The sequence below is a fragment of the Cydia strobilella genome, chromosome 26, assembly GCF_947568885.1.
Source record: "Cydia strobilella chromosome 26, ilCydStro3.1, whole genome shotgun sequence".
Taxonomy (NCBI): domain Eukaryota; kingdom Metazoa; phylum Arthropoda; class Insecta; order Lepidoptera; family Tortricidae; genus Cydia; species Cydia strobilella.
In genome coordinates, this window is record NC_086066.1 from 6,073,749 (window position 1) to 6,094,879 (window position 21,131).

Genomic DNA, 21,131 nt, shown 5'->3' on the forward strand with positions numbered 1-21,131 from the left:
TAGAGATAGGTTGAATCTCTGAGAAGGACATAGGATAGTTTTTATCCCGAAAATCATCCCTTAAGAAAGTGAAAAGCGGGGTGGAATTGAGATAATTAATGAAGTGCCTGCTAATTTGTGTGCATAATATGCTCAAATTGAATGATTGCTATGAGAATTTTTCCAGGCGCTATACTTACTTTAGCTGCTGTTACTAAGTCCACGCAGACGAAGTCGCGGGCAAAAGCTAGTTATTAAATATATTGCGAATTTTGTTTTGTATAAGGCGTTATGAGCAACGTCAATTATATACTCTGATGATGACGTCCATTGAAAATGATAATTGAATTTGTATGAAAAAATGCCAGTCAGTACTTACATATATTGTACTTCATAATTTAAGTTTTTGAACATACGTTTTATCGTTTTATGTTTTAATTATTTGCTCGTGTTACAGGAAACCGGTATAATAATGAAAAATGTTAAGATTGTTTTCCTTTTGTAGTTGTAAGGCAATATTAACCCACTGACGGGGTAAGAATAATTATATGTAAACTGTTTAGTATTCCGCCTAGATGATATGCTCTCATTTGAAATGAGGGCTATCGTTTTTTTGCTCACCAGTTGGCGCCTCTGTTGATGGTGGTCCAAAAGATTAAAGAACGGAGAAGCGGTTTTCGTAGTTTACGAATGTTGCTATATTAGGGGGGTCACATGCACGTTTCTGACTTATGAAACAATTGTTTTTACTATATACAACCTAAAATAAGTAATTAATTTGAGCTATCGTTTTGATTCATCCTTGACCGCGGCGAGCTGTGATTGGACAATTTCATTATAGTCGACTAAACCGTTTCGAAATGAATATTATAGTTGTTGGGAATCCATACATGAAAACTACCCAATTAAGGTTCACAGGTATACGAAATCTTAATTCAATCATTACAGTCGACGAATAGAAAAAACCTGTTTTAAGTGTTCCAATAAACAAAGAGGATATAATAGGATAGAGCGGTACTGTCATAGTAAATTTTGTAGCCACAGTAAAATGTATTTATATATGGATAAATGATTTTTTTATTTGCATTGAGTATTTTTATATAATTTTTTTATAATTTTTATATAAAGTTAAAATTGTTAAATAACAAACGAAACCGTCAACGCCATCTATTCGAGAGTAGGTCAGAGGTAGTGGCGCCATCTGATCGAGAATAAAATTTTCTTGATTTTCGAGGCACGTTTTTTCCTTAGACTGTATCATCTATTACGGAGTATCTATCATTGCAATAAAGAAAGAACCAAAATAGCAGCCACCGGTGCCACCACCAGCAGAGGCCTCTGCCTCTGCCAGCAGCAGCAGACCCGAAACCATACCGGTAAGCCAAGCTAGATTCCTCTGGGTTAGTATAGTATAATCACTACTACAGTCCACTTGGCTATCTTTTGGCTTTACGCCACAACCCTAATAGGGTCCATGTTTGTACTTGATTAGACTTTTAAATCCTTTGTAAAATATTACAAATACAAACAGTTAAGATTGAATAAATGATTATGACCTGGGCTTCCTGGAATGCTTGGGACGCCAGTTGTGCCTCCATGTGCTGGTATTACAGTTTTTTCTTTGCTTCGCTTTGATTCTTCTTCGCTTTGTTTAGAAGTTGAAGAGCTCTTTGTGTTACTCTTGCGTTGTTCCTCAGTCTCCTGTGTACAAGATAATGTGATTAAATGGCATACTTTTATATATGAAACGGGAAACGGGAGTTGGAAGGGCCAGACCTCGGAGGACTTTCTCTGATCAGATCGGGGAAATTCTGAAGAAAGGCCAGGTCAAGAGCACCCTAAACCGGCGAGCGTGTATGAGGAATGTTATGAAAGTGAAGGAAGCGAAAGAGGTATGCCAATTGCCAGGGTCATAGCAAGTGGAAATCCGTGATCTCTGCCAACCTCTCCGGGAAATAGGCGTGATTATATGTATGTATGTATTTTTATATACTCGATTTAGATAATGTAGTTGTTTTGACAAATCTTCAATTGCAGCCTGACCACAGCAGGGAAAGACCCACAACGAAATGGTCCGACGATCTGGTTAAGGTCGCAGAGAGCCGATGGATGAGAGCGGCCCAAGACCGGTCGTTGTGGAGATCCCTGAGGGAGGCCTATGTAAAGCAGTGGACGCCTTTCGGCTGATATGATGATGATGAAATCCGGTATTGATGCCCTACTAGCGTTATTATAGTCTAGCAAACAAAACTTGTCAGTCAGTAAGAACCAGGAATATTATAACTCTTCCATTTCTTTTGGGTGCTACATAGCTAGTACTAGCGTAAGACAAAGACAGTATGATTATCCCTGTCTATGTTTGAAATGAGACAGTTCTGGGCCAAAGTATACATAGGTTAACAGAAAATGAGTTCTCCATCATGCGTGAAAGGGTCAAATCAGAAAACATTGGGTATGTCGAAAGTTGAACCTTTGACGAATTTTCTTACCTTTGAAGACCCAGAGACTCTCTTACGCCTGGCCTCTTCGCTCTCAGAGCTGGAGCTAGATGCCTGGCTGCTTGCCTTCCTGCGTCTCTCTTCCTCGATTTCCACGGCGGTGCGCTCGCGCCTTTCCCTTTCCTCTCTCTCTTCGCTGCTCTCACTTGCGCTGGCTTGTTTGCTGGCGGAGTTCTTGGAGTTGGAGCTGAAATAACCAAAATAATAAATATTTGACGACCGGTCTGGCCTAAACTCGACACCACCATTAGATTCCAATAATCTAACCTCACTTTTTCTCTTTTCCGTATGTTTAGAAACTAAACAAAGCTAAAAGGATACATCTATATTTATTTTAAATGCTACAGTATGCAAAAGGGAAATTGGAGTTTACTTCTTTACATATTTTCCATTATTACGAAAGAAAAAGGATCTGAGTGATGTTAGTTTTTTGGAATTTAATTACAAATCAGAGTATAGTCAGTAGTGTAGCCTATGAAGCCGACGGTTGTTCGAATCCCGGTAAGGGTATTTATGTGTGATGGGCATAGATATGTTCCTGAGTTATGGGTATTTTCTTTTTACCTATTTAAGTATTAGTATATTGTATATATTGTCTGTGTCCACAACTCAAGCCTTCTAAAGCTTATAATCTTATTGTGGGGTTTAGTCAATTGTAATATTTAAATATTTATTTATATTTTACCCTATTACTAAGACTCCGCTATCCGTCTGTCCGTCTGTCTGTCTGTCACCAGGCTGTATCTCATGAACCGTGATAGCTAGACAGTTGAAATTTTCACAGATGTTGTATTTCTGTTGCCGCTATAACAACAAATACTAAAAAGTACGAAAACCCTCGGTGCGCTAGTCCGACTCGCACTTGGCCGGTTTTTTTTAATAGTTATTTGTTATACAAGGGTGCAAAGTTGTATTTTACCCGCGAGTGTGGAATTGAAACACGAGCAAGCGAAAGGATTCTATAGTTGAACCACGAGCGAAGCGAGTGGTTCTAAAAGAGAATCCTGAGCGTAGCGAGTGTTTCAACACACGAGAAGTAAAATACATTTGTACCCGTGTGTAACACAAAACTTTTCCCCTCACTATAGCGAGGAAAGTGCAATATCCACAGGCGTTAGATCATCTTCATCAACTGGAATCACTCATTTTTTTTACGATATTATAACAAAAAACTCTCGAAATTCTGTACTTTTACGTGAGAAGTTTTAAAGCAAAATTTTTGTTGTCAATGTTGACATTTCTGACGTATGAAATGTCAATGATGCGTTTTGAAATTGCATCGACTTAACTTGTGCGTTCAGAATTATATTTAACATAATTATTAAAAAACAAACGTTTATTATGGAATTTTAAGGTTTATGACAAAAAATCATTAAATAAAGCTAAATCTGGTATTTTTTATTAGATTCTCAAATCATTTATTTAATGATAATTAATATCGAACGAACCATTATTATGAGCGTTTTACGTTTTGTTATCTGTCAAGCTACTTAAACACGCTCCATCCAAGGTCAAATTACTTTCCCCACTAGTGGATAAAATGCGTTTTTCCCCGCTTGTTTTAAAGGATAAAAGACGGCTTTCCGAGCTAGTGAGGGGAAAATTAAGTTTCTAACCTACAACGTTTACCTTTCAGATTGTGATGAAGAACCAGAATGTCTCGATGAGCTGAAAGCAAAAAATAATTATTGACAAAAATCTGTTCGGGTTACTTATTAAGGAAGCTGAGAAGTGATTCAAAAACGTTCGGGAAAATCGTGGTCTTTACTGTGGACATTAAACATGTACAAGTTAACGATTTGGATACATTCTTCTAATATTTTCATCATACAACTAAAGAAGTAGAATGTTTGGTAAAGTAAGAAAATAAGGCTTTTTACCACTTTAAAGGTCAAGATTTAAAAAATACACGTTTCTAACCTCATCGCCTCCTTAAATTAATTAAAAATTCTCCTTGGCATAGATATTATGTTACTTGAATGTTCATGTCAAATTTCATTCAGAATGTTGTTTAAAAACCGGCCAAGTGCGAGTCGGACTCGCGCACGAAGGGTTCCGTACCATTACGTAAAAAACGGCAAAAAAAATCACGTTTTTGTATGGGAGCCCAACTTAAATACTTATTTTATTCTGTTTTTAGTATTTGTTGTTACTAAATACATCATTTGTGAAAATTTCAACTGTCTACTTATTACGGTTCATGAGATACACGGTGACAGACGGACAGACAGACAGACAGCGGAGTCTTAGTAATCATCATCATCATAATCATCATATCAGCCTTTTATCGCCCACTGCTGAGCATAGGCCTCTCTTCGAATACGCACTTATCCCGGTCCTGAGCCAATCTCATCAGAAGTCTTAGTAATAGGGTTCCGTTTTTACCCTTTGGGTACGGAACCCTAATAAGAGTGTAGCCTCGATTGCATGGCGGCGGGTATTATGTGACTCTTACCTCTGCTGTTGGCTAGCCGATTGCTGAGCTGACTGCGCCTGCTTGGAGTTCTTGGAGCTGTTCTCCACACGGCTGCCTCCTCGGATGAGGAGTTCCTCACGCTCATTTTGCTGTGCGCTGCTCTTCTTGGCTGATTGGGCAGATTTCTGTTTCTCGATTTCTTCGACAAAAAAAAAAGTGAAAATGATAAGGCCGTTCCATCGGTTTGCCGCTGTCACTGTCACATTTCGCAAGAAAGAAGAAAGAACGGGAAAGATAATGCACGCCAAGTGTCAATTTTGATCGAATTTTGTCGATTTTTATTTATTTTAAAAACGTTACCTTACAATATCGAAATTCGAAAGCTATGAAATTACTATTTAATTTATGATTGTTTTTTCTTCTTTTTTTGGTTGTAGTATCACATAATAAATAACCGAGTAAAGTTGGATTAAAAGTCCGAGTTAGAGGTTACTTTGGGAATTAATTGTATCGAGCGACGTGTCATAATTCGTGTATCGGAAGCTATGTTATTAAAGATAATATAGTCAAGAACTACATATATTTTTTCCACGTCTACTAATATCAACGCCTCTTAGAAAAACATGGATGACCATGTTACATGAGTAAGGAGATTTTTCGCCTTCTGGCTCAGGGAACCGCCTTGAGTGGGTGTAAAGCAAAGAAATTATAAGGATACAAAAGATATGGAAACTTGCGACGGAAGACATGGCCTTCGAGTGGGTTTTTACTCTTTAAATTTTGCTTGTCAGATCCCTCACTAGCTACATCACTAGCTATTTTTTACTAAAGAGCCACGTTTGACGCGTTGCCTTGCCTCTCTGTCGCACTTGTAAATTCGTACGCAAGTGTGACAGGGAAGCAACACGTCGAACGTGGTTCGCGATGGGCCCTCAGCTTTGTGTGCTATAATAGGCCCGGTAACAATATACCTACAACTGGAAATTAATGAAAATTAGACATTATTTTTTGCTATCGAGCCAACTTTAAACTTTTAGTTGGAGTCTGCCCTTGAAAATATAGTCTAGTTACTCGTGTTTTTTTTTACAAACCTTACTACAGGCAAAGATAGATATAACTCCGTAACAGATGGATACAGTCTAAGGAAAAAACGTGCCTCGAAAATTTGATTCTCGATCAGATGGCGCCACTAGTTTTGGCCTACTCTCGTATAGAGGGCGTTGACTGTTTCGTTTGTTATTTATAATTTTAACGCATACCAGTGAAAGAACATGGGTAAAAATCATATAAAAATAATTAATGCAAATAAAAAAATCATTTGTCCATATTTAAATACATTTTACCGTATTTTTATAAATCTTTATTTTAGTTTTAAAATATGTCGATAGATGGCAGTGAATTTACAGTGGTTACAAAATTTACTATGACAGTACCGCTCTATCTTATTATATCCTCATTGCTACAGGTTTGCGTTAACCCCCTCTTAAAAATGGGAATGTTGATTTTAATAAGGTTGATTTTGAATCTTGCTGTTTTTTGAAGTAATACAAATGAGTGTTGCTTGTTCTACGATTTATTGAAGACTGAGGTGTGTTTAGGAAAGTACTTATTAAATACGATATGCATGTGTGCGTGGGAAAATATTCATCTTTAGCTACACTTACCACTGGAGTGGCTAATCCTCTTTGCGGAACTGCTGGATGCAGCAGACGCGCTTTGGGAGGCGTCCTGCTTAGCACTTTTCTCCGTATTTTTGCTAAATGACACAGTCTCCTGTGTACAAGATAATGTGATTAAATGGCATACTTTTATATATGAAACGGGAAACGGGAGTTGGAAGGGGCAGACCTCGGAGGACTTTCTCTGATCAGATCGGGGAAATTCTGAAGAAAGGCCAGGTCAAGAGCACCCTAAACCGGCGAGCGTGTATGAGGAATGTTATGAAAGTGAAGGAAGCGAAAGAGGTATGCCAATTGCCAGGGAAATAGGCGTGATTATATGTATGTATGTACTTTTATATACTCGATTTAGATAATGTAGTTGTTTTGATAAATCTTCAATTGCAGCCTGACCACAGCAGGGAAAGACACACAACGAAATGGTCCGACGATCTGGTTAAGGTCGCAGAGAGCCGATGGATGAGAGCGGCCCAAGACCGGTCGTTGTGGAAATCCCTGAGGGAGGCCTATGTAAAGCAGTGGACGCCTTTCGGCTGATATGATGATGATGAAATCCGGTAGTGATGCCCTACTAGCGTTATTATAGTCTAGCAAACAAAACTTGTCAGTCAGTAAGAACCAGGAATATTATACTCATCCCTTTCTTTTGGGTGCTACATAGCTAGTACTAGCGTAAGACAAAGACAGTATGATTATCCCTGTCTATGTTTGAAATGAGACAGTTCTGGGCCAAAGTATACATAGGTTAACAGAAAATGAGTTCTCCATCATGCGTGAAAGGGTCAAATCAGAAAACATTGGGTATGTCGAAAGTTGAACCTTTGACGAATTTTCTTACCTTTGAAGACCCAGAGACTCTCTTACGCCTGGCCTCTTCGCTCTCAGAGCTGGAGCTAGATGCCTGGCTGCTTGCCTTCCTGCGTCTCTCTTCCTCGATTTCCACGGCGGTGCGCTCGCGCCTTTCCCTTTCCTCTCTCTCTTCGCTGCTCTCACTTGCGCTGGCTTGTTTGCTGGCGGAGTTCTTGGAGTTGGAGCTGAAATAACCAAAATAATAAATATTTGACGACCGGTCTGGCCTAAACTCGACACCACCATTAGATTCCAATAATCTAACCTCACTTTTTCTCTTTTCCGTATGTTTAGAAACTAAACAAAGCTAAAAGGATACATCTATATTTATTTTAAATGCTACAGTATGCAAAAGGGAAATTGGAGTTTACTTCTTTACATATTTTCCATTATTACGAAAGAAAAAGGATCTGAGTGATGTTAGTTTTTTGGAATTTAATTACAAATCAGAGTATAGTCAGTAGTGTAGCCTATGAAGCCGACGGTTGTTCGAATCCCGGTAAGGTAATGTGTGATGGGCATAGATATGTTCCTGAGTTATGGGTATTTTCTTTTTACCTATTTAAGTATTTGTATATTGTATATATTGTTGTCTGTCCTCAAAAGCTTACTAATCCTAGTGTGGGGTTTAGTCAATTGTAATATTTAAATATTTATAGGTAATGTCAATGTAAATCACTGTACCTCTTCTTGGTTTCTTCATGACTGAGGGTCGCTTGAGATCGCAAAGGTTCTCTATTCTATATAATTTTCCGCTATCCTAACAGAAGACGCCTGTGTAGATCCCTGGCAGGCCTTCTTTACTATATCGACCTCATAGGTAAATGCTTTTTTGTACTATAAATCGATCCAAAGGATTTAACTACTCCCTCATCTATCCACATGCGCATGCAGTAAAGGGTTAAGTAGGTAAGTTTAGGTTTAAGATAAAGTTAAGTTGCATATCAACTGCTAACACAAACGCAAAGGAGCCTCGTCTGCCAACAAACCACTGTGTGGTTTGGCAGAATAAAATATGTATTTAGTTGTAAGTAAGATCTTTGAATAAACGTTTATTTATTTATTTTTTTATTTTTATCCACCAATTTAAATTATACAAATTATCGACAATTCGCTTTCAAATCAATGTAAGATGACTACTTTACAAAAACTCTTGTGAATTTTTATCCATTTCTATTCTACCGTATTCAATGCGAACGAAGTCGCGGGCGTACACTATATATTTTTTTAAATTAGAAATAAGGTAAACGATCTTGATGTATGTTTTTATTTAAAAACACTTGAAATATAAGTCACAGCAAATATGTTACAATTATATATATAGCATTTATGTTCATTTACATTCTTTTGGTTTCATAACTAATAGATACTATTTTTTTAAAGCGTTTTTCAATAGAAAGACACTGTCAAGATTCTTTATCATTAGACTTATATTAACCGGGATAGCTTTTTAGGGTTCCGTACCCAAAGGGTAAAAACGGGACCCTATTACTAAGACTCCGCTATCCGTCTGTCCGACTGTCTGTCTGTCACCAGGCTGTATCTCATGAACCGTGATAGCTAGACAGTTGAAATTTTCACAGATGTTGTATTTCTGTTGCCGCTATAACAACAAATACTAAAAAGTACGAAAACCCTCGGTGCGCTAGCCCGACTCGCACTTGGCCGGTTTTTTTTTAATTAAGTTTCTAACCTACAACGTTTACCTTTCAGATTGTGATGAAGAACCAGAATGTCTCGATGACCTGAAAGCAAAAAAATAATTATTGACAAAAATCTGTTCGGGTTACTTATTAAGGAAGCTGAGAAGTGATTCAAAAACGTTCGGGAAAATCGTGGTCTTTACTGTGGACATTAAACATGTACAAGTTAACGATTTGGATACATTCTTCTAATATTTTCATCATACAACTTTAAAGAAGTAGAATGTTTGGTAAAGTAAGAAAATAAGGCTTTTTACCACTTTAAAGGTCAAGATTTAAAAAATACACGTTTCTAACCTCATCGCCTCCTTAAATTAATTAAAAATTCTCCGTGGCATAGATATTATGTTACTTGAATGTTCATGTCAAATTTCATTCAGAATGTTGTTTAAAAACCGGCCAAGTGCGAGTCGGACTCGCGCACGAAGGGTTCCGTACCATTACGTAAAAAACGGCAAAAAAAATCACGTTTGTTGTATGGGAGCCCAACTTAAATACTTATTTTATTCTGTTTTTAGTATGTGTTGTTAGTAACAACACATACTAACTCTTATGTACTATAAATCGATCCAAAGGATTTAACTACTCCGTCATCTATCCACCATGCCGACAATTCGCTTTCAAATCAATGTAAGATTACTACTTTACAAAAACTCTTGTGAATTTTTATCCATTTCTATTCTACCTTATTCAATGCGAACGAAGTCGCGGGCGTACACTATATATTTTTTAAATTAGAAATAAGGTAAACGATCTTGATGTATCTTTTTATTTAAAAACACTTGAAATATAAGTCACAGCAAATATGTAACAATTATATAGCATTTGTGTTCATTTACCTTCTTTTGGTTTCATAACTAATAGTTACTATTTTTTTAAAGCGTTTTTCAATAGAAAGACACTGTCAACATTCTTTATCATGAGACTTATATTAACCGGGATAGCCGTACCCAAAGGGTAACAACGGGACCCTATTACTAAGACTCCGCTATCCGTCTGTCCGACTGTCTGTCTGTCACCAGGCTGTATCTCATGAACCGTGATAGCTAGACAGTTGAAATTTTCACAGATGTTGTATTTCTGTGGCCGCTATAAAAACAAATACTAAAAAGTACGAAAACCCTCGGTGCGCTAGTCCGACTCGCACTTGGCCGGTTTTTTTTAATAGTTATTTGTTATACAAGGGTGCAAAGTTGTATTTTACCCGCGAGTGTGGAATTGACACTAGCAAGCGAAAGGATTCTATAGTTGAACCACGAGCGAAGCGAAGAATCCTGAGCGTAGCGAGTGTTTCAACACACGAGAAGTAAAATACATTTGCACCCGTGTGTAACACAAAACTTTTCCCCTCACTATAGCGAGGAAAGTGCAATATCCACAGGCGTTAGATCATCTTCATCAACTGGAATCACTCATTTTTTTTACGATATTATAACAAAAAACTCTCGAAATTCTGTACTTTCACGTGAGAAGTTTTAAAGCAAAATTTTTGTTGTCAATGTTGACATTTCTGACGTATGAAATGTCAATGATGCGTTTTGAAATTGCATCGACTTAACTTGTGCGTTCAGAATTATATTTAACATAATTATTAAAAAACAAACGTTTATTATGGAATTTTAAGGTTTATGACAAAAAATCATTAAATAAAGCTAAATCTGGTATTTTTTATTAGATTCTCAAATCATTTATTTAATGATAATTGATATCGAACGAACCATTATTATATTTATTATGAGCGTTTTACGTTTTGTTATCTGTCAAGCTACTTAAACACGCTCCATCCAAGGTCAAATTACTTTCCCCACTAGTGGATAAAATGCGTTTTTCCCCGCTTGTTTTAAAGGATAAAAGACGGCTTTCCAAACTAGTGAGGGGAAAATTAAGTTTCTAACCTACAACGTTTACCTTTCAGATTGTGATGAAGAACCAGAATGTCTCGATGAGCTGAAAGCAAAAAATAATTATTGAGAAAAATCTGTTCGGGTTACTTATTAAGGAAGCTGAGAAGTGATTCAAAAACGTTCGGGAAAATCGGGGTCTTTACTGTGGACATTAAACATGTACAAGTTAACGATTTGGATACATTCTTCTAATATTTTCATCATACAACTTTAAAGAAGTAGAATGTTTGGTAAAGTAAGAAAATAAGGCTTTTTACCACTTTAAAGGTCAAGATTTAAAAAATACACGTTTCTAACCTCATCGCCTCCTTAAATTAATTAAAAATTCTCCGTGGCATAGATATTATGTTACTTGAATGTTCATGTCAAATTTCATTCAGAATGTTGTTTAAAAACCGGCCAAGTGCGAGTCGGACTCGCGCACGAAGGGTTCCGTACCATTACGTAAAAAACGGCAAAAAAAATCACGTTTGTTGTATGGGAGCCCAACTTAAATACTTATTTTATTCTGTTTTTAGTATGTGTTGTTAGTAACAACACATACTAACTCTTATGTACTATAAATCGATCCAAAGGATTTAACTACTCCGTCATCTATCCACCATGCCGACAATTCGCTTTCAAATCAATGTAAGATTACTACTTTACAAAAACTCTTGTGAATTTTTATCCATTTCTATTCTACCTTATTCAATGCGAACGAAGTCGCGGGCGTACACTATATATTTTTTAAATTAGAAATAAGGTAAACGATCTTGATGTATCTTTTTATTTAAAAACACTTGAAATATAAGTCACAGCAAATATGTAACAATTATATAGCATTTGTGTTCATTTACCTTCTTTTGGTTTCATAACTAATAGTTACTATTTTTTTAAAGCGTTTTTCAATAGAAAGACACTGTCAACATTCTTTATCATGAGACTTATATTAACCGGGATAGCCGTACCCAAAGGGTAACAACGGGACCCTATTACTAAGACTCCGCTATCCGTCTGTCCGACTGTCTGTCTGTCACCAGGCTGTATCTCATGAACCGTGATAGCTAGACAGTTGAAATTTTCACAGATGTTGTATTTCTGTGGCCGCTATAAAAACAAATACTAAAAAGTACGAAAACCCTCGGTGCGCTAGTCCGACTCGCACTTGGCCGGGTTTTTTTAATAGTTATTTGTTATACAAGGGTGCAAAGTTGTATTTTACCCGCGAGTGTGGAATTGACACTAGCAAGCGAAAGGATTCTATAGTTGAACCACGAGCGAAGCGAAGAATCCTGAGCGTAGCGAGTGTTTCAACACACGAGAAGTAAAATACATTTGCACCCGTGTGTAACACAAAACTTTTCCCCTCACTATAGCGAGGAAAGTGCAATATCCACAGGCGTTAGATCATCTTCATCAACTGGAATCACTCATTTTTTTTACGATATTATAACAAAAAACTCTCGAAATTCTGTACTTTCACGTGAGAAGTTTTAAAGCAAAATTTTTGTTGTCAATGTTGACATTTCTGACGTATGAAATGTCAATGATGCGTTTTGAAATTGCATCGACTTAACTTGTGCGTTCAGAATTATATTTAACATAATTATTAAAAAACAAACGTTTATTATGGAATTTTAAGGTTTATGACAAAAAATCATTAAATAAAGCTAAATCTGGTATTTTTTATTAGATTCTCAAATCATTTATTTAATGATAATTGATATCGAACGAACCATTATTATATTTATTATGAGCGTTTTACGTTTTGTTATCTGTCAAGCTACTTAAACACGCTCCATCCAAGGTCAAATTACTTTCCCCACTAGTGGATAAAATGCGTTTTTCCCCGCTTGTTTTAAAGGATAAAAGACGGCTTTCCAAACTAGTGAGGGGAAAATTAAGTTTCTAACCTACAACGTTTACCTTTCAGATTGTGATGAAGAACCAGAATGTCTCGATGAGCTGAAAGCAAAAAATAATTATTGAGAAAAATCTGTTCGGGTTACTTATTAAGGAAGCTGAGAAGTGATTCAAAAACGTTCGGGAAAATCGGGGTCTTTACTGTGGACATTAAACATGTACAAGTTAACGATTTGGATACATTCTTCTAATATTTTCATCATACAACTTTAAAGAAGTAGAATGTTTGGTAAAGTAAGAAAATAAGGCTTTTTACCACTTTAAAGGTCAAGATTTAAAAAATACACGTTTCTAACCTCATCGCCTCCTTAAATTAATTAAAAATTCTCCTTGGCATAGATATTATGTTACTTGAATGTTCATGTCAAATTTCATTCAGAATGTTGTTTAAAAACCGGCCAAGTGCGAGTCGGACTCGCGCACGAAGGGTTCCGTACCATTACGTAAAAAACGGCAAAAAAAATCACGTTTGTTGTATGGGAGCCCAACTTAAATACTTATTTTATTCTGTTTTTAGTATGTGTTGTTACTAAATACATCATTTGTGAAAATTTCAACTGTCTAGCTATTACGGTTCATGAGATACACGGTGACAGACGGACAGACAGACAGACAGCGGAGTCTTAGTAATCATCATCATCATAATCATCATATCAGCCTTTTATCGCCCACTGCTGAGCATAGGCCTCTCTTCGAATACGCCACTTATCCCGGTCCTGGGCCAATCTCATCAGAAGTCTTAGTAATAGGGTTCCGTTTTTACCCTTTGGGTACGGAACCCTAATAAGAGTGTAGCCTCGATTGCATGGCGGCGGGTATTATGTGACTCTTACCTCTGCTGTTGGCTAGCCGATTGCTGAGCTGACTGCGCCTGCTTGGAGTTCTTGGAGCTGTTCTCCACACGGCTGCCTCCTCGGATGAGGAGTTCCTCACGCTCATTTTGCTGTGCGCTGCTCTTCTTGGCTGATTGGGCAGATCTCTGCTTCTCGCTTTCTTCGACTAAAAAGTGAAAATGATTATTAAGAGTGGGCGTAAAGCCAAGATATGTGACGTTTTCAACCAAAAGGTACCACATTGTCGCTTGTCGATAAGGTTGATTTTGAATTGAAACTATGAAATAACGCCTTATTGACAACCGACAATAAGTACCCTTTTGGTTGAAAATGGCACAAATTATAAGGATACAAAAGATATGGAAACTTGCGACGGAAGACATGGCCTTCGGGTGGGTTTTTGTTGCCTTTTATCTCAATTAAATTAGATTAAATTAAATTGAATTATCATTTATTACAGGCCTAATACACCCATATGTGTTAGTACCTTACATAGCACAATTACTCTTTAAATTTTGCTTGTCAGATCCCTCACTAGGTACATTAATACTAGCTATTTTGTACTGAAGGGTCTACCGCGAGCCACGTTTGACGTGTTGCCTTGCCTCTCTGTCGCACTTGTAAATTCGTACGCAAGTGTGACAGGGAGGCAACACGTCGAACGTGGTTAGCGATGGGCCCTCAGCTTTGTGTGCTATGCCCGGTAACGATATACCTACAACTAGAAATTAATGAAAATTAGACATGATTTTTTTTGCTATCGAGCCAACTTTTAGTTGGAGTCTGCCCTTGAAAATATAGTCTAGTTACTCGTGTGTTTTTTTTTTCACAAACCTTACTACAGGTTTGCGTTAACCCCCTCTTAAAAATGGGAATGTTGATTTTAATAAGGTTGATTTTGGATCTTGCTGTTTTTTGAAGTAATACAAATGAGTGTTGCTTGTTCTACGATTTATCGAAGACTGAGGTGTGTTTAGGAAAGTACTTATTAAATACGATATTCATGTGTGCGTGGGAAAATATTTATCTTTAGCTACACTTACCACTGGAGTGGCTAATCCTCTTTGCGGAACTGCTGGATGCAGCAGACGCGCTTTGGGAGGCGTCTTGCTTAGCACTTTTCTCCGTATTTTTGCTAAATGACCCTATTAAAAACAAACAAGTAAAATTTAGCTTATTTACTGCTGACCGTACTTCATATTCTTAGGTTGTGTCACCACCTTTTTCTAATGAGTTCTAACTCAATGTGCATTTTTTCGTTGAAGATTCCCTTATGTATAGTAATTTCGCGCCTTTTTAAATAGATTTGGCTATAACAATGGAAGCTACACACAGAAATTTCTTACTTTTCATAATATGGTTGCATATATTATTTTATAGTATGAAACTTATCTTTATAGACTTTAATTCAATATTGGACCTTACAGGACAAAAAACGCATATTAAAATTTAAGCAGCAATCCTATTTTTCTAATTTTTCGGCTTTGTCTATTAACTTAAGAATTTAGAGATATTATTATGGATTTTTAAAACTTTAATTCAATATCGACAAAATAATAAGCAAATTTTAGTTTGACAAAGAAGCACGTTAAATTTTTTTCTAAAAATGTAACAGTTTAAAGCGTCATACATAATTTAAACGATGAAGCTTAAACTTTGCACTTTAATTCAATATTCAAAAAGCATCAATCAAAATATATAAATACCTAATTTATACCTAACGCTCGTTCTAACTTTTCGTCTTAAATTACAAATATGCTTAAAAACATGTCCCCTGCCATATAAGCATCACTTTTCCTTCTTTAGAATTATCATAACTTTAAGGTCAAAAATATGGTCCCACTAGCGGTCTATTAGCTGCTTTGACTGCATTAGCGTTGAAAAAACCGGGAAAATTTCAAAACGACTCGTGTTGTTCAAGTTTCTTTCGAAAAAACTATGTATTTTTCAATATACTTAATTAGGAATTTAAACAGGTAGGTTAAGGTTGCATGTCTAATGTGTTTGTTTATGGCAGTGACACTGTCATCACTCATCAGTGGCATTGTGTGTGACGTATTTAATTTTTCTGAATAGAACTGGAAAAAACCGAAAAAAACGAAATTTTGTAAAATTCCCGAAAAAAACATTTGATTTTTTCCGGAATTTTCATCCCTAGGCATGGTCACATCAGCTCTATTCAAATTGAGGAAGATACCAAATATCAGCTTAATCCGACACCGTAGTTTCAGATTTCATTTAAAAGGGTTGAATTGAATAGTTAAATATAAAACGAATATAGAAAACATCCGTAACATAAGTACGTAAAAATTTTTGTGATCATCACAAACAAATATTGGGATTCTTCTAATATTAATCTTCTAATAGTACAAGTTACCTTTGGTAACACACACACACACACACACACACAGAAAAGACGCCGGTTTTCTGGCACGTTTTTGACTCAAATATGCTGTTAAATACTAACCATGGCCGCTGATAATCAGTTCCTCATTCCTCGCAGCCGAAGAAGACTTTTTCTGCTGCTGCGCAGAGCTGGCCTGCTTGCTTGAATCATGTTCGATGACGCCTCCTAAAATAGAAACACACAATTTAGTCGGATTTCACATTCGACGCTTTTAAATATAAAGTATATCAAATTGGTATATTTGATCCCTAATTAAAATAGGTAGCCGAAATCTAAATTGGCCTTTTTTCCGGCCCTAAGGCAAGTGTACACGTTCATATGGGCCTTATTATATAAAAATAAATTTTTGATTAGGTATCTCCGAAATGGAGTTAATTAGAATACCGGTGTCTTTGAGAAAGTAACTTAAGGCGGTACCCTGAGCCAGAAGGCGAAAAATCTCCTTATATGATCATGTTTTTCTAAGAGGCGGTGATATTCATAGACGTGGAAAAAATATATGTAGTTCTTGACTATATTATCTTTAACAACATAGCTTCCGATACACGAATTATGACACTTCGCTCGATACAATTAATTCCCAAAGTAACCTCTAACTCGGACTTTTAATCCTAGTTTACTCGGTTATTTATTATGTGATACTATAAACAAAAAAAGAAGAAAAAACAATCTGAACATAAATAGTAACTTCATAGCTTTAGAATTTCGATATTGTAAGGTAACGTTTTTAAAATAAATAAAAACCGACAAAATTCGATCAAAATTGACACTTGGCGCGTATGTTCTTTCCCGTTCTTTCTTGCGAAATGTGACAAAGACAGTGGCAAACCGATGGAACGGCCTTAATTTAAACTCAGGAATGCATCTTTACAATTAAAGGAGTTAAAAAAAACGTGTATACATGAGAATCTTGACACTTCAGTACAATCTCGCACCTCGCACCAGCTCTTATGAAACCACCTAGATACTATAGTACAGGTTAAAGGATGACTCACGTTAGACCGGGCCCTGACCGGGCCGGGGTTTCCAGCGCTTCGTTTTCTATGGAATGCATCACGTGATCACCTGTCATGTCATAGAAAAGTAAGCGCCGGAAGCTCCGGCCCGGTCGCGGCCCGGTCTAACGTGAATCATCCTTTAATCTCCACTTGACTTTGACCGGGATATAGACCGTGATTACCTTTTGTATTATTTATGAGCACCCGATATTTCGACTCAGTTACATGCATCATTGTTACATGTTACATCATCATCACGTCGGAGTGGCAAGCCTTGGGAGAGGCCTATGTCCAGCAGTGGACGTCTATCGGCTGACATGATGATGATGATGATGACATGCATCATGTTCACGGGTGACTGAAGATAGCGGGTGATGCACGTAACTGCGTCGAAATATCGGGAGTTCATAAATAATACAAAAGGTAATCACGGTCTATATCCCGGTCAATATAAGTCTAGTGAAACTAACCGTGAATCATTCAAAACTGTAAGGGTCGGTTGCACCAACTGTTTGTCATCGTTAAAGAGTTCGCTAAATTTTATTGTATGGAAAGTTTCATAGTAAACTGCCGCGGCGCGCCGGGTGACGTTCATCGGTCTGTAAAGTGCGGATGGTGCAACTGGCACTTAATCTCCACTTGCCTCCAACGTGTTTGACAATCCTTTGCTTAGCTTCTTCTTGTCGGCTAGCGTGGGCTGCTTGTGCTTGCTCGCGTTCGCTTTCCGCCTTCTTTATGAGGGTCTCTCCATGGGCTCTCTTGGTGATAGAGCTGGAGCCACTCTCATGCAAGCTGCTGGAAGAGCCGGAAGCTGCCGACTTCTTAAAAGAGCTGGAGACCTCTTCGGTTCCTCCGCAACCGGATACTGGTCTTTGGTCTGTAAATAAAGTATACATTAGGGTCTAACACATTTTAGAACAAGGAAACTTCTGTAGACAAAGTGAAGTTAACGGCTCATGTGGTACATAAATACCATTTTTAGGGTTCCGTACCCAAAGGGTAAAAACGGAACCCTATTACTAAGACTCCGCTGTCCGTTTGTCCGTCTGTCTGTCTGTCACCAGGCTGTATCACATGAACCGTGATAGCTAGACAGTTGAAATTTTCACAGATGATGTATTTCTGTTGCCGCTATAACAACAAATACTGAAAAGTACGGAGCCCTCGGTGCGCGAGTCCGACTCGCACTTGCCGGTTTTTTCTTATTTAAGTCTCAAGTACTGAAAAAATGCATCCTGCCTGTAAGGGTGAAGCGTAAAAATTAGCTTTAGATTCTTTTAACTTTGCGATGTCTACAGAAAAGACGCGAACGAGTTAAAATGTGTGTGATCCATTAGCGGTTTTAAAGAATGTAATTTTTAAGTTATTGGAATTATACTTAAAATTAAATATGATACCTTAGTAATTTGAATTTTGCGAGATATGTAATTGTGACCGAGTGGTCTACTAGAACACCTTCGTCACGGATGTTAAGTATGGAAAACTATTGTCTGTTAACAAGAACAAAACAACCCAGTCCATGTAAAACAATGAAATTGTAGTTCTTAATACAAATTATGACCTACCAATATGTATATACCTATTTTTTTTTATTTAAGCCGATTTTTAATTTGGTGTCGATTTTTTCCGTTACATTAGTATTATATACTCGTAAGCGCTATGTCTTAAAAAATAAGTAACGAAAACGTACGAAACGTAGTTTCGTAACACATTTTTTTTCGCGACAAACTGGTTGCCCCGACGAATCAACCTCTGGTTGCCTTTGGTTGGTTTTATTTTTTGCCAAAAAAAATTCGACAAAAAATTAAATTCAGCCCATTTGTTAAAGTAGGTAAATTCAATGTGTATTAAAATTATAAGTGATAAAAAAAATACTTACGTGATGGCAGGCCGCTGACGGCTACGAGAGCCTGAAAGAACAAAAGAAAACGTCAAGAACTATACATATATCTATCTACAGCTACCTATATATATCTATCTACATATAGCTATCTATATATATATATATATGTGAGTGATAACACTATAGCCCAAAAACTTGTAAAATGAGAGAGATATGTGTAGTGCCCAGGAGTGGGACATTATTTTAGGTGATGGTGGATCATTGGTAAACGCAGAATAAATTTCTAACAATTTTTTCACTGATTTAAACTTTCACGATTTTTACTCATTATTATTCATAACGACGGGACTTAATCGCGTAACAGTACTATTAGTTATTCTGTGGCGTAACCTAAGTTTTAAGTGACGCGATTAAGTCCCGTCGTTGTGAATAATAACAATTATTTCGTCAATAATAATCATGTTTTGAATTACATACAGTTAGGAAAACATTTCATAATTTAAAAAGACAATAGAACAATGTTTTTAAGTGTACCTAAAGCAGTAGGATAAAGAAGAAACCCGATTCTAAGGTAACCTTACATAGTAACGCAGTGGTGGCCTATTTTTTTAGTAGTGGCGATTTAGGAAATAGTTTATTTATGTTCTCAAATTTCGGTTTAAAATTCACATAAGTAAATTCGAAGTGCCTTAATTTTTTTGCACAGCCCTGTCGAGACAAATAAAAATGCATCTACACTATACATATGTACAACTTACTTCGGAGCGTCATACTTGTGAGTTGTGCCTTGAAAACCTCGCAACGCTCTGGAATCCATCGCTTGCTCGGCTTCCAATAGCGCAAAATTTTGCGAAATTTGAAAAGACAAGACAAATAAAGATACTTAATATGAGATAAGACAATTAATACTCACCACCACGCTCAAAAGAGCTATAGACAGCTTCATGGTGTGGCTTTGGCATTTCTCGGCTTACCACAGGCTTATATACCCCACAGAGCAAGCTGAACAAATATAGGAATGGCTGAAAAATGACGTATTTCAATTAACAATTAAATTAATTTATTGGTTTTACATTACAATGTGCGTCGTTTTGGGACAAAAGAGAGCAGTTTGGGCCATGAAAACCGCGTTTAATAGGAACCGTAGCCTTTTTCTGACGCATGGTTTAAATGCATTTACGCATCTCACCCCCGGGCTGGGGAAGCCCATTGGGGGGTGGTATGTGGGACTCGCTCCTTCCGTATTAACTTCCTCTGAAAACCAGAGCGAGAGGAGGAGAATACCCACTAACATCCCCTGCGGCGTCTTCCTCTTTGCCGTTAGGGGAGCGTTATGTGATCGCTTGCGGCCAGTGTTGGCCGAAACGTTAATGTAATAAACCAAATGCCAGTACAAATTGAACCGTAAACTGAAACCGTCCGTTACGGTTTACGGTTCAATTTGTACTGGTTAATGGCAATTAACGTTCGGCCAACACTACTTGCGGCATGCTATCCGCGACGCCCCCCAGAAGGAATTAACCGTGGCCTAAGCACAGGAGTGGCGCCGCGATCAAGAATAGTACATTATGATACAAGTGTGCTAAGTTGGTCATTACACACGAGGCGATATTGTGCCGATGTGTGTAATGACCAATGCACACGCGTTTCATACGACGTTTTTCAACACACTTGCAAGAAAAAAAAAGAAACTTACATATTAATCAAATTGTAATAGTTAAAACAGTTAGTATTGTGTGTTTCATCTTCATACTCGTACTGCCGGCCGGCCCTCGCTCGCCCCGGCCGCGGGCGGCGCGGCGGGCGGGCCGGCCGGGGCTCGCCCGTGCCCGCCAGTCCGACCAATTAAAGAAGGCTCCCTTTCCATGCATATTATTAGCAATTAGTTAACTTCTTAACTCAGTCGGATAATATAATGAAAAAGCACGAGTGGAATATTACACTGAAAGAGCACGCGTGTTTAATATCTAGGATTATGAGCCAAAAATCGATGGAATAAAAACGTCGTTTTGAGCAAGTGTGTTGAAAAAGTAATCAGCAAAATAATTTGAATATATTGGGCAACTGTATTAAAAAACGTCGTTCGATACACGTGCGGAAATGTCATTCTTCAATCG

At 37.4% G+C, this 21,131-nt stretch overlaps 1 protein-coding gene across 1 annotated transcript; it reads right to left on the reverse strand.

Annotated features, from left to right (window-relative positions):
* Nucleotides 1-1,494: 1,494 nt before the first annotated feature.
* LOC134753063 (calponin homology domain-containing protein DDB_G0272472-like) lies at nt 1,495-19,960 on the reverse strand. The gene is made up of 13 exons (XM_063688825.1): nt 19,928-19,960; nt 19,051-19,081; nt 17,815-18,048; nt 16,234-16,338; nt 14,810-14,911; nt 13,767-13,932; nt 12,937-12,975; nt 9,128-9,166; nt 7,411-7,606; nt 6,558-6,666; nt 4,933-5,092; nt 2,469-2,664; nt 1,495-1,680 (listed from the first exon to the last, which is right to left on the reverse strand). Exons 1-13 carry the CDS (start codon nt 19,958-19,960, stop codon nt 1,495-1,497), a joined length of 1,596 nt encoding a protein of 531 aa, XP_063544895.1.
* Between the last annotated feature and the right edge of the window lie 1,171 nt (nt 19,961-21,131).